Source organism: Pan paniscus, chromosome 2 (genome assembly GCF_029289425.2).
Source record: "Pan paniscus chromosome 2, NHGRI_mPanPan1-v2.0_pri, whole genome shotgun sequence".
Classification (NCBI taxonomy): Eukaryota; Metazoa; Chordata; class Mammalia; order Primates; family Hominidae; genus Pan; species Pan paniscus.
Genome location: NC_085926.1, coordinates 140,273,269 through 140,288,112, shown reverse-complemented (window position 1 = coordinate 140,288,112; position 14,844 = coordinate 140,273,269). Strand labels below are relative to the sequence as shown.

Below are 14,844 nucleotides of genomic sequence, written 5' to 3'. Positions count from 1 at the left end.
TAGTTTTATCTCTCCTCATCCATTTCCTATATTGTTATACTTCTGTTCTACTTAGGGAAATTCATTCAACTTTATTGTTTATCATTTAAAATTTCTATTTGATTTAATCATTTTAATTTCTAAAAGTGTGTCCTTATTCTCTGGCTATATATAGCATCTTGTTCTTACAGTGAATGGAATATCTTCATTTATTTCTCTGAAGATAATTCTAGGATTTATCCTTCTATTTTTTGTGTTTTCTGTTAAACCTTTCATAACAATTCAGCACCTGCATTTTTAGTTGGAAGTGACAAATGGCCTTTCTGCAAAAGCTGTATGTATCCACTCAGCTAAGAATGAACAGTCTCAACCCTCAAGAATATTGGAAAATTGCATTTAAGTTAACAGCATCTTTTTTAGGACTTTCTCACCAAAAATTTCCAGTGGCTTTCCTTTCTCCTGTTAAAACAGAGGGAAGGTTCTGATATCTGTCATTTGTTCTTATTGGTTGGTTGGATAATTAACTTAGCTAAAATTAATTCACAATCAACCAGCTATTGCTACTTAGCCTTTTTTTTTCCACTAATAGTAAAATATAAAGCTTTATATCCTGTGAAATGAATTTAAGGCATTATGTATCAGCACACCCATGAGGAAACTTTATGTATGGAAGGCAGTCATCCCTAAAATCTTACCATCTGGTGTCATTTGAAGAACAAATTTAGACAGCAGTCATGAAACCAGGAGAGTGGCTCTTTAGATAAAGTAGCTGGAGCTTTGTACTGGGAATCAGTGAAGGTTAAATAACTTGTGTTCCTTCATCCCTGGCTTTTTCTAGATCTAGAAGAGCCTGTCCTGTTGTATGATAGTGTACAGTGTTGTTTCTTTCTCTTTATATACGTTTAACTTTCACTCAAGCTGACTTCTTTTTTTACCACAACATTCTCAGCTACTTATTTTATATTTTCTAGGATGTTTGTGATGGTTTTAATGAATTTTAAATTATAGCAAAACCCATTATTTCTCAAAAGGAGTACTGTTGGCAATTTGGGCAGGACAGTTATGTATTAAATAAAACTGTTTTGTATATGGCAGGACAGTTGGCATCTTTGGCTCAAGGGCATTAAGTGCTAGTAGCCCATGCCAGTTATTGTAATTAAATGTGCCTCTACACGTTTCCAAATGCTTGTTAGAAAAGTGTTGCTACTTATATTTGAGACCTACTACCTTAATTCTTTGAACTGTTCTGGAAAGCATACTTGATTTGTATTACATTATTGCTAAATCTGATTATGTTCTTAAGTATGTTTTATTGTTATGTACATGATGGTAAGAGTATATGGTAGTTTATCCTAGTTAGTATTGGATTCATGAATCATTTGCTTCCTGGTTAAATATTATATGATCTGTTACTTCTTTTTTTTTTTTTAATGTGACAATATGTTTTCTTCCCTTAAGTATATAAATTAAGGTTACATTTCATTGACTGTATTAATTATGGGTCTATACATGCTTGTATGTTTTCATATGATAGTAAATATTAGGGGAAAAGAATATTACTTATATCCATATATGAAGGACACTTTTAGTTTTTCTCAGTAGCAACAATTTTGATGATGTACCTATTTTGTAATTCAATGTAATAATTACTGAGGCCTCGTTTTGTCCCAAGTACTTTGCTAGGCCCTGCTTGGAATATGAAAATTAGTAGAAAACGAAAACAAAAACAAACAAACAAAAAACTTGCCTGTGGAGTTTGCCATTTAGTACTTACAGTAGAGTTTATTTCTTAAGACAGTTTCACAAACTGTATATTTCCTCCCCCCTTTTATCCATCCTTGGGAATTCTGTCCTTTAAGGAGAAAGAGAGAGGAGCAGAAAAATTCTGCCTACAGATCCTTTCAAAAAAAAGGGGAAATGGATCTAAGTGAAAATCCTTATATTGCCACAATCCAATGGTTAGTGATGTCTTGATTATCTCCAGATTTTAAAGGTAAAGAAATAACATTTAATGTAAACTTGTGTTTCCATAATTGACCTTTTTGTTTTTATATTTAAAGAAATATTCTATAAAGTACAACCCAGGATATGTGTTGGCCAGTCGCCTTGGAGTGAGTGGATACCTTGTTTCAAGGTTTACAGGAAGTATTTTTATTGGAAGAGGATCTAGGAGAAAGTAAGTTTATGTTAGAGAAATTTACTTAAAGTGGCAGAAAAATTAAATGATAAAGATTAAATGCTTAATATTTCAGTATTTATTTTCTTATTAATTGCTCTGGATTGTCTTAAAATTGTGCATAAATTTCTCTGATGGTAATCTTTCATCTGAATGGCACATGTTTTAGGTGGTTGGAAAAGACAGTTCTTATTTTTTAGCAGCTAATAAATTGAACCTTGAAAAAAGGTATCAGAGGGTGTGTGTGAACCTCAGTAGTATATTTCCTTGCATCTTGTTATTTCATTTTCCTCTATAATTACATAATTTATTTACATGCTTTGTTAACTTGGGTTTTGAAGCTTTTCTTCTAGTTTTTCAATTACTGCTACTTTGGAAATAACCATAATAACTAAAATATAGAAGAATAATCAAAACTGAGCTTTTCTAAGAATTGAAAGCAAAACTTTTTGTTCCTTGAACGACATTTTAAAACTCGTGTGTGTGTGTGTGTGTGTGTGTGTGTGTGTGTGTGTGTGTGCACGTGTGCGCATGTGTGGTTTAAATTCAGCCCTCATGGAGACCATAAAGCAAATGTGGGTTTAAATCTCAAATTCAACAAGAAAAATGAGGAGGTACCTGGATATACTAAGAAAGTTGGAAGTGAATGGATGTATTCATCTGCAGCAGAACAACTTCTGGCAGAGTACTTAGAGAGGTAAGTACATAATAAGATACTAGTAGTCATTCCAAAATCTTAGGAAAATACTGTTTATTTTGCCTTGCTGACATTAGTTTTAGAGGACAAATATTTCCATTAGTAAAATCTGGCATATATTACATGTAAACTTAATTTTGCATCATGGAATATCATAGGCACTAGCTAAAATTGAGTAGAAAAATACCATATTATTAAAAAGAAAATATATAATGAGAATTGCCCTCTTTAGTTAAAATTTTTCTTAACTTACTATCATACATTGTTCACTACTTTGCATACCTATGTCAGCACTGAGAGAACTGATATGAATAAACAAAGCTCTTAGCATAGTGGATTTTTTCTGATTCTTAGAACTATGTAGCTACACAGGTTACTATCTTAGAATTATTGAATTTTATTGCTGAAATTATCTAGGAAATCAGCAAGTCAACTCATACCAAAAGTGAGAAAGCCAAGTACCAAGATTCACTGAGTTACTAGTGACAAAGATTTACAGGAAGTATATTTACATCTGATTCATAATTTAATGTTCTTTCCATTATTCCGCTGGTTTCTAACCTTATATTTGAAGATCTCTTTATTAGTTTCCTAGGCTAGCTCCTGTAACAAAGTACCACGAACTGGGTGGCTTAAACAACAGAAATTTATTGTCTCAACCAGTTCTGGTGACCAAAAGTCCAAAATCGAGATATTGCAGGACAATGATGGTCCCTCTGAAGGCACTAGGGAAGCACCTCTGTTCTGCCTTCTCATAGCCTTATATGTTCTTTGGCTTGTAAATGCATCCCTGCAATCCTCCGTGTTTATGTCATGTTCTTGCTGGGTGTCTCACATCATCTTTCATCTCTGTATGTCTGTCTCTGTGTCCTAATTTCCCCTTTTTGTAAGAACACCAGTCGGATCAGAGTCCATGCTAATGACCACATTTTGTTTGACTGCCTCTACTAAAAACCCTATTTCCAAATAAAGTCACATTCGATAACTTCTGAGTGGGGCAGGACACAATTCAATCCCATATTACTATCTGGAAATTTAGATTGTTTCTTCTGTTCACTTTCTTATTTCTTTAAAAGGTCATGTTTAAACTACTTTTTCTTAATTTTTCAACTTGACATATTTATGGATTTTCTGCTGTGAGTGGCTTTCCTATCCTGAGCTTCAGCTTTCTTTGACTTCCACCACTCTGGATTCCCTCAGACACATATTTCCCCGCTCACTAAACTTTTATCAAGATTTTTTATTAAATCTGTATTAAAGGTTTACTTCCTTATGATGAAGTAAATGTTCACAGTTGGACCTTATGGAGTATTAAGATTACATTTTATTTCTTGTACACATTTTTGTTTGCTGTTTTTTTCATTTGCTTCTTATCTGTGTTCACATAACAAATTCTGTGCCATAGCTGTTTACACTATGGTCAAACAGATCAGGTGATTGCTCGGTTCCATTTTTCTCTTGGAGACTTCTTTTAAAACCTGTGTCTTCCTGCTTCAGTTTGAACTGATTGCTCTCTAGGGCTGTTGTGCAGCTCTCATTATGCAGTTTCCTGGTACTGTCATCCTAGGAATTCAGTTTTCTTCACCAGTCTGCCATATAGGATTCCTTCCTTTTCTGACTTTCATGCCTCACTCTTTCTGATTTATATCTCCATTTCCATGGAGCACTTACTCCAGTAGCTTCCTGAGAAAACTTGCATGTCTGGAGATGTCTTTATTCTTCTCCTGCACTTGATTGATAGTTTGCCTGGGTGTAGAATCCTAGATTGGAGATTATTTTCCCTCAGAATTTTGTTTTTATTTTTGTTTTGCTTTGTTTGAGTCAGTCTCGCTCTGTCACCCAGGCTGGAGTGCAGTGGCACGATCTCAGCTCACTGCAACCTCTGCCTCCCGAGTAGCTGGGATTACAGGCACCTGCCACCACGCCTGGCTAAATTTTGTATTTTTTTTTAGTAGAGATGGGGTTTCACCACGTTGGTCTCAAACCCCTGACCTCAAGTGATCTGCCTGCCTCGGCCTCCCAAAGTGCTGGGATTACAGGTATGAGCCACAACACCTGGCCTTCCCTCAGAATTTTGAAACCACTGTTCCATTCTCCTTTCGTTTCTGTATTGCTGTTGATAAAGCCTGTGCCATTCTGATTCTGAATTTCTGTATGTGATCTATTTTCATTTTCTGAAATCTTTTTAGCACCTTTCCTTTACTGGTGCTTTTTAATAATGTGAGGATGTGTGCCTTGGTATGGATCTTTTTTCTTCCCTTCTCCTGTTCAGCTCTTTCAGGCTTGCAACTGATGCCCTTCCATTCTGAGAAACTTTCTTGTATTATTTCTTTGATAATTTTCTCCTCACTATTTTTTTCCTGCTTTCTATTTCTGGGAATCCTTTTAGTTCAATCTTAGACCTTCTGGACTGATCCTCTTAGTTTTATCTCTCCTCATCCATTTCCTATATTGTTATACTTCTGTTCTACTTAGGGAAATTCATTCAACTTTATTGTTTATCATTTAAAATTTCTATTTGATTTAATCATTTTAATTTCTAAAAGTGTGTCCTTATTCTCTAGCTAAATATAGCATCTTGTTCTTACAGTGAATGGAATATCTTCATTTATTTCTCTGAAGATAATTCTAGGATTTATCCTTCTATTTTTTGTGTTTTCTGTTTTCTCTAATTGCTTTTTTTCCTCCTGTTTGATTTAGTCTCTCTTTCAGTGTTAAAGTTTTGTTGTTGTTGTTCTTGTCTGGTGATCTTTGATATCCAATTATATTTAAGAATGAGGCACTAAATAGCTGATTGGAAATTTAGTGTACTTAGGTGGGGTTTATCAGGTGGATCAGGAGGGACTTTCCTGTTTCTACAGAGGACCTCCTAGTATCACTACCTGCATGTTTATCTTTTCTTTCCCGGAGAGGTGGCCTCCACCCTTTTCCTTGACAGTGGATATGAATGTAGTGGATTAAGCTGATTGCCAGTATTCTGGAAGTTAACCAGGGAAAGAAGGTTTCATTACCAAGTGGATACTGTGATACACCTCCCAGACCACTTTTCAAGACTGAAAGACCTATCCCCTTGCAGCAGGAATGCTGCTTTCTGGCAGCCCTCAGCTGTGAGCCCTCTTTAGTAATTGCCTGGATGAGGAGAACTGCCTCAACTAAGGTTACTTTCCCTTCCCACAACAGCCGCAAATCAATGCCCGATCTATAAGGAAGTATAGAAACCCAGACATTCTGATTGTCCCAATTCATGGCAAGTCTGAAGGGCCATCCCAGTTTGAGATCTTTGTGGGGCTGTTCAAGGAATTCATTGAGAATTGGTCACAGCCCAGCCTCTTCCTGTGCCCAATTCTGCTTTCTTCCTCTCCCTTCCCTTCCACGGGTGTTGATCAAACAAGCACTCCCTAGTAAACTTCCTGCATGCTTATCTCCATCCCAGAGTCCATTCCTAGAGACCTTATGCTTCCTAGTGACACATTGTATAGTATTTATGCTCTCATTAATTCACTGTTTTCAGTATAACACCTGTCCTCTCCTCCTTATGCCTTCCTCACCCCTAAGTCCCTGTGACTGGTATACACAAGGCTAGAGTATCTATTTGACCTCTCTAAAATATACGCAACAGGTCATATGCTGGGGTGGTAGGCAGGCAACCACATGACAGTATAACTGCTTGTTATACAAACTTTAAATCTTACTAAACCTCACCCCACACTTTCAAATGTACCTGGAACCTATAATTCCTGAGCTTTTTCAGAGTGTTCTGTGTTTTAAATCAACTTGCTTCTTATTGACTTCCCCCACTGGTAGTTCAAGATTCAACTTATTCCTGTCTGTCAAATCAGATAATATTCATTCATCCAGTTTCCAGTTTCTAAAATTTTAACAGGTTGTATATGCCACCAGATACCGTGCTTCATTTTTCATCTGTCTCTCTAGGTCTATGCTCTTTTTTATACTATATTGTCATTTTAATGGATTGGAGAGGGATGGAAGATAAGCATATACGTTCAGTTTGCTATATGTATCGAAAAGTCCTGTACTCTTCAGAAAGAAATGGAGTTTTGAAAATTATCAGAAGATGCTTTTAATCTATTTTAATTTGTTGTATTGTGGAGTGCTCTAGTTTTGTTGTGAAAATTAGAAAACTAACCTATAGATACCATTTTTGTCTATCAGCTGTCATTATAATGAAAGAGGGTAGAGTCAGTAATTGAAGTTTATTATAAGTTTATGACTTGAACCTTAGCCAGTGGGAGTTTTTTGAGGGTCTAGGAGTACTCTGACTTACCAGTCTTACACTTTCTATCACTTTTAATAATATCCCTTATTAATATTATAGTAGTCCTCAGTAAGCTTTATATGTTTCTTTAGGATCTGAAATTATTATGTAGGAAGTTTATCTGAAATTAACCATATATATTTTTAGACAATATTTTTGTTTGTTTGACCAGAGCTCCAGAACTATTTAGTTATATAGCCAAAAATAGCCAAGAGGATGTGTTCTATGAAGATGACATTTGGCCTGGAGAAAATGAGAATGGGTAAGCAAGATTTATGATATTTATTACCTCATAGTTCAATTCAGTGTTTTCAATGACAAGTGCAGCTGGTTTCTCAAGAATTTCATATTACTTTTTTTTTTTTTTTTTTTTTTTTTTTTGAGACAGGTTCTTACTCTCTTGCCCGAATGCAGTGGCTCAAATGTGGCTCACTTTAGCCTTGGTTCCCTGGACTCAAACAATCCTCCTACCTCAGCCTCCTGAGTAGCTGGGCCTATAGGCATACGCCTCCACATTTGACTAATTTTTTTTTTTGACTCCTAGGCTCAGGCCATGCTCCTTGGCCTCCCAAAGTGCTGGGATTACAGGCGTGTCTTGTTACTTCTTTTTGTTTTGTTTTGTTTTGTTTTTTATTTTTTGCATTGTTACATTTTTGCTTTAAGAGCTTAACAAATTTTCTTTCATTTATATCAACAAATACTTTTAAACTAATCTTTTTGTGTGTCTTTTAATTACTAAGAGGTAACATGTCCATATTTATATTAGATTTATAATTAGTCCCGATTAAGTTCAGTGACTAATTATTAGTTATATAAGTTTTATGTCTTTTATAATTTATAGCCCTGAGAAAGTTTTAATCAAATTTTAAAAATTATTGTTTTTGCTTTAGTGCTGAAAAAGTTCAAGAAATTATTACTTGGCTAAAAGGACATCCTGTCAGTACTTTATCTCGTTCTTCTTGTGATTTACAAATTCTGGATGCAGCTATTGTTGAGAAAATTGAGGAAGAAGTCGAAAAGTGCAAGGTACTAACTTTCAGTCACCAAGATTATTGATGAGATTTGGAATTAAATGGACTATACTTTACAAATAATTCATTTGTGTTTCAACCAAATAAAACATATACTTAGTGATTCTAATTACTATCAAATAATCCTGTAATTTAAAAAAGTTCTAACCATTTATAGTAGCTTTTAGTAGCCAATAGTGTTATGCCAAATTTATATTGTATAGCACTAATATGTTAATGGCTACATTAGCCATCATAACTAATTATAAACTTATAAAATTATATTTTCAATATACAAAAGCCATAGTATTTAAATTTTATGCCCTTGTAGTGTTTCCAATATTGAGAATTAATATTTTGTGATTTTAGTTACAGTAGAAAGTTTGAGAATAAGGTTAATAATCCCCTATTTCTTCCTGTTCTAACTACATTCTTTTTTTTTTTTTTTTTCTTTGAGACAGAGTTTCTCTCTGTTGCCCAGGCTGGAGTGCAGTGGCAGGATCTCGGCTCATTGCAACCTCCGCCTCCCAGATTGAAGCAATTCTCCTGCCTCAGCCTCCTGAGTAGCTGGGATTACAGGTGCCTGCCACCATACCCAGCTAATTTTTGTATTTTTTAGTAGAGACGGCATTTCGCCATGTTGGCCAGGCTGGTCTTGAACTCCTGACCTCAGGTGACCCGCCTGCCTCCGCCTCACAAAGTGCTGGGATTACAGGCGTGAGTCACCACACCCAGCCTCTAACTACATTCTTTAAAGACACAGTTCATCTTTTTGTAGAACAAAAAATTTAATTGACTTTTGACAGTCAATTCTAAAATATACTCTTGTTTTTTTTTTTTTTTTAAATTTTGGAGACAGAGTCTCACTCTGTTACCCAGGCTGGAGTGAAGTGGCATGATCTCGGCTCACTGCAACCTCCACCTTCCAGATTCAAGCGATTCTTCTGCCTCAGCCTCCCGTGTAGCTGGGATTACAGGTACCTGCCACCTCGCCCAGCCAATTTTTATATTTTTTAGTAGAGACGGAGTTTTGCCTTGTTGGCCAGGCTGGTCTTGAACTCCTGACCTCAGGTGATCCACCTGCCTCAGCCTCCCAAAGTGCTGGGATTACAGACATGAGCCACCGTGCCTGGCCTAAAATGTACTTTTCTTACTCATACACTCATTGAGTTACTAAAAATTTTTGAACTCCCTCAATCTCTCCTATTTCTTACGTCTCGCTTTCTTTTAAGGAGTAGACTTTTATAGTAGAGTTGCGTTGTTTTATCTATAGAAAATGAATTGATTATTTTGCCTTTTTCAACTTTTTATTTCATGTTTCACAAATTTGCCCTTTGTATTAAAATGCTGTTGCTTTGCCAACACAGCATTCTCTTGTTCGAACTAATTGCAGAATAAGTTAAGAACTGGGCTCTGGAGCTGTCTCCCCTAACACCCTGAGTTTGAATCGGTTTTTCAATATTAATAACCTTAGGCAAGATACTTAACCTTTCCTTCCATACCTCTGTTTCCTCATTGGTAAAATTAGAATAAAATAGTACCTGCCTCAGAGTGTCCTCAAAAAGATAAACTGAGTTAATATTGCGTAAACTACTTCTAATAATGCCTAGCTATTATTAATGCCTAATAATGCTTAGGTGTTTTTATTAATTATTATTTAAATTATCCTATCACACACTGAAGAGCTGTGATTATAGTCTAGAAAATCACCACTAGATGACTCTTTTTCTCTTTAGGAAAAAATATAAGGCTCAGAGCCAAGAGTTTAATTTTTGAAAGGTCATTTATTTTCAGCTGAGGATAGAAAGCCTGTATTTCTTTTTAATTGCTTTTCAATGTAGAGTGAAATCAGTTTGTTCAGCATCATTTTTGAGGTGAGTTTTCCAGTTAACAAATGTTTAAAACCTTAAGCCCCCCAATTTTAACCCATTTGGATTCAGAGCTTTCTAAAATGTTTCACACATTTTCCCTTTACTTTACAAATGGAAGATACATATACAACGTTTTAGTCTGTGATATTGATTACATTTTAAAATATATATGTGCATATAGGCTGAGTGCAGTGGCTCACGCCTGTAATCCCAGCACTTTGGGAGGCCAAGGCGGGTGGATCACCTGAGGTCAGGAGTTCGAGACCAGCCTGGCCAACATGGTGAAACCCTGTCTCTAATAAAAATACAAAAATTAGCCAGACGTGGTGGCGGGTACCTGTAATCCCAGCTACTCGGGAGGCTGAGGCAGGAGAATCACTTGAGCCTGGGAAGCGGAGGTTGCAGTGAGCCGAGACTGTGCCACTGTACTCCAGCCTGGGCAACAGAGCAAGACTGCATATCATTTTTTATATATATGTGTTAAATTTATATGTTTATAAATTAAATGTTTATATGAATACCTATTTATATATAAACATGTAATATATTAACTCCATATCATTTAATATGTATTATATATAATCATATATATGATCATACATATATGCATATAGATAAGACAGGAGTTTTCTTAAACCTGTTAATTTGTCAGGGAGGTGCAGTTATGAGTGATTTTTTTTTCTTTCAGGATTATGTTACTAGGGCAATAAAAGGAGAAAAAACTAAAAAACACTGTAATTCTGAAGATCATTTAAACTTTTCTTAGTAATGCAGGATCATCATTAAAAGTATCAGTAGTTGGCTGGGCACGGTGACTCACAGCTGTAATTCCAGCACTTTGGGAGAAGGGTGGATCGCTTGAGGTCAGGAGTTTGAGACCAGTCTGGGCAACATCTCCACAAAAAATAAAAAAATTAGACAGGCATGGTGGCACACGCCTGTGGTCCTGGCTACTCGGGAGGCCAAGGCAGGAGAATCACTTGAGCCAGGGAGTTTGAGGCTACAGTGAGCTATGATCACGTTACGGCACTCTGGCCTGGGTGACAGAGCAAGACCTTGTCTCAAAAAAAATTAAAAAAAAAAGAGTCAGTTTTCTTGTTGGAACATGGTTTCCAAACTCTGCTAATTATCAAAATTACTGGTAGAACTTTCCTTCCATACCTCTATTTCCTCATTGTTAAAATTAGAATAAAATTCTGGGTTCTTCCTCTAGAGCAGTGCTTCTCAAACTTTCAGGTACAAACAAATCACCGGAGAATCTTGTTAAAATATAGTTCTCATTCAGTAGGTCTGGGGTGTGACTTGAGATTCTGGCATTTCTTTCTTTCTTTTTTTTTTTTGAGACGGAGTTTCAGTCTTGTTGCCCAGGCTGGAGTGCAGTGGTGCAATCTCGACTCACTGCAACCTCTGCCTCCTGTGTTCAAGCGATTCTTCTGCCTCAGCCTCCTGAGTAGCTGGGACTACATGCAGGCACCACCATGCTCGGCTAATTTTGTATTTTTAGTAGAGACAGGGTTTCTCCATGTTGGTCAGGCTGGTCTTGATCTCATGACTTCAGGTGATCCACCTGCCTCGGCCTCCCGAAGTGCTGGGATTACAGGCGTAAGCCTCTTCACCTGGCCAAGATTCTGCATTTCTAATAAGCTCTTAGGTGATCATATTTTGAATAGCCAGTCCCCAAACTTCTCATACATTAGATATGGGTTGGGCCTATTATGAACATTACCCAGCTTATTCATTTGCCTGATGAATCGGTTTTGATCCATGTCCTCTAATCAATGCTATAGTGTAATAATGCCTGTTAATGTCTTAGAGCATATGGGTTGTTTTTTGATGTGCAATACCCCACTGTGCCTGCTTTTTAAAGTTCCCTTAAATCTCTTCATAGTCTTTCCTTTTGCTGTTGTAGTCTTTTAGTGCATCTAGTCGGCTGTGGGCATAGACACTTTGTCATTAAGGCCTTCACTGTTCACTCTATTAATAATAAATTGTAATGTCTCCCCCTACTGCTGTCCTCCTTAACTGCTTCATTTTTCTCTAGGCTTTTTACCTGCTAGCATGCTATATATCTTCCTTATTTTGTTTCTTGTATATCTCCCTCAACTAGAGTAAGAGAACAGTTCACTGCTTTATCCCCAGCACCTAGATTAATCAATATATAGCACACAAATGGATCTCAGTAAATATTCATTGAAAGAATAAATGAAATGTCTCATAACAAAAGAAAATAGACACTGTTTAAAGGCTTGAGCATTTTATAGTATGTAAATACATGAACCCTATAGTTTATGGATTCTATAGCCTGGATCTGTTCTGTGTCCTTTTGTACTTATTCCCATAAGCTATGTTCTAAAGAGAGGTGACTGCCATATAATTAAACTGCTGTAATTTTTAAAATTCGATAGGAATTAACTTTAAATTTTTTTAGTATGAATAGTAGTTTATAAATTGTAAAGGATATAAATTTTTCTCACTTTTTTATTAGATAGAACAGATAATATGTCCATCTTACAGATGGAAGGAGGCTGATGCCTAAAGTAGTTAAGTGTGAGTTCACAGAACTAGCAAGTATCAAAGATAGGAGAAAAGTCTTCTTCCAGCGTTTTTTAGATAATGAAAAGATTCTAATATCGCATTTTACAATAAATTCAAAGCAAAGGGTTTTGTCAAATGAATGCCACCATAATTTTTATAAGTGGCCACAAAATTCATGGTATTGTCATAGGTCAGTACTTGATACTTTTTAAAAATATATACATCTTTGTTGGCCATTGTATGTAATTCTTTTCATAGTTATAAAAAAGACATTTGAATAGGATAGCATTTATATAAAGGCCAAAACAGACAAATGTAATCTTTTGTGTTAGAAGTAAGGTTACTTCTGGAAAGGGTAGTAACTGGGAGGAGATGGAAAGGATTTCTTGTGTTGTGCTTAGCAATGTTGTTTCTTGAACCAGGTATAGTTATACATAGATACACTATAAAAGTTCATTGGCCTATATACTTATAATTTTGCATTTTCCTCCCCATGCTGTCTTATACTTCAGCAAAAAATTTTACTTTAAAAAATTTTTAAATAATAATTTAGGCTATAGGCATTTTATATGTGTTTATTTCTTCTTGCTGCAGCTGCAGAACTTTAAATATTTTAAAAATTAATCTCTTCATTTGGCTTTTTAAAATTCAGACATGTGGAAGTAGTGAGTAGGTAGTGATTTTATAATTTTATATTTTAAAAATATTTAACAATTTTTCTTTTTCCTCAGCAAAGAAAGAATAATAAGAAGGTGCGAGTAACAGTGAAACCCCATTTGCTATACAGAGTAAGTTTCCTATCAAAGAATTCAGAGTTGTTGCTTTCACTTTGAATGCATGGAAGGAGCAAAGATGTTTTCAGTATATTAGTATGAAAATTTTTTTGTTTATTATAATTAATAGCTTTCTTCTCTTCAGCCTTTAGAACAGCAACATGGAGTCATTCCTGATCGGGATGCAGAATTTTGTCTTTTTGACCGTGTTGTAAATGTGAGAGAAAACTTCTCAGTTCCAGTTGGCCTTCGAGGCACCATCATAGGAATAAAAGGAGGTAATATCCTAATACTTGAAATGTCTTCAACGTAATTTATATTGTAAAGTAATACACAGGCTTGTCTGTTTTTTATATCTAACCAGAAAGTGACTATAAATCAGGAACAAACTAAATCTTTTTATGTTTTAGTTAAATTTTTTTTAGGTTATACTTTTCAGAGAAAAAAAAAATCTCTTCTGTTTTTTATTGTATAATCTGGAAAGAGATTAAAAGGAGAAACTGAGAAGGGGCTGCTGAGAATTTAGTAGTTTTATATCACATTAAAATTATGCAAGATCTTGGTGAGCATACATATGTTTTCATGAAACTGATAATTTTCATTGCTTCTCCCGAGTTTCATTGCTCAGAGCTTTATTTTCATTGTAATCACTTATTTTCTGAGATTAAATTTCATTGTAATCACTTAGTTTCTGAGATTAAATATATATTACGTTAGTTACAGTTAAAAGATTTGAAAATTAAATGTGTATATTAATTTGGACTTTATGAATACAACTAAATTACATATATAAAATAGACCTATCAGTGCATACAGTTCACATTACTGTACCATACGCTTAAAAGTGGCTAAGATGGTGAAAAAAAAAATCAGAGAAGGGGGAAAAAAAGGAAGCTGCAGCTAAATATCTGAATGTGCCCCCAAAGATATTCCTGGAATAACCAGCTTTATAGCATAGATTCAAAAAAAGTTAGTGCCAGCATGAAGCAGCATCATGCACCCAGGAGTCAGTGTGCTGGCAGCACCATTCCTCTATATATATCCCAGGCACCGAACCTCTTGGTCTCACTATCCCAAAAGTAGGAAGAACAGACGGGCCACTAGCTGAAGAGAACTGCTTAATTAGTGCCAGCAATGTGCCAGGCACTAACACATTTTGCATTTAACCCTCACTATCACCCAAGGGGTGGGTGTTATTTCCTCACCTGATAAGTTAAGAAATCTTCCTTTGTTTACATAGATAAGTGGCAGAGCTGGGATTTGAACTCCTTCCCCTGATTCCTACCTAAATTTGAACAGTGGTTCTGTACATTTTCCATTTGTAAATCCTCTTTGAATCTTCCTGCCCACATAACTAAAAGAATTTTCTTCCCTAATTTTTTTTTTTTTTACTTTTTTGGAAGACTCACTATTGTTAAGATGTCAGTGAAATCAGTTGCTTTGATTTATACAGTCAAAGAAATCCCAATCAAGATCCCAGCAGCCTGTTTTGTAGAAATTGATAAGCTGGTTGTAAAATTTATTTAA

At 35.5% G+C, this 14,844-nt stretch overlaps 1 protein-coding gene across 5 annotated transcripts in view; it reads left to right on the top strand.

Annotated features, from left to right (window-relative positions):
• XRN1 (5'-3' exoribonuclease 1) overlaps positions 1-14,844 on the top strand; it is a 144,553-nt gene that overhangs the window by 71,502 nt on the left and 58,207 nt on the right. For all 5 annotated transcript variants that reach the window (XM_024928323.4, XM_008951916.4, XM_055110578.2 and 2 more), the window contains 6 exons: positions 2,040-2,155; positions 2,706-2,852; positions 7,301-7,390; positions 8,019-8,154; positions 13,276-13,332; positions 13,463-13,595. In XM_024928323.4, the coding sequence (XP_024784091.3) occupies positions 2,040-2,155; positions 2,706-2,852; positions 7,301-7,390; positions 8,019-8,154; positions 13,276-13,332; positions 13,463-13,595 (679 nt within the window). The remainder of the gene's footprint in view (positions 1-2,039; positions 2,156-2,705; positions 2,853-7,300; positions 7,391-8,018; positions 8,155-13,275; positions 13,333-13,462; positions 13,596-14,844) is intronic.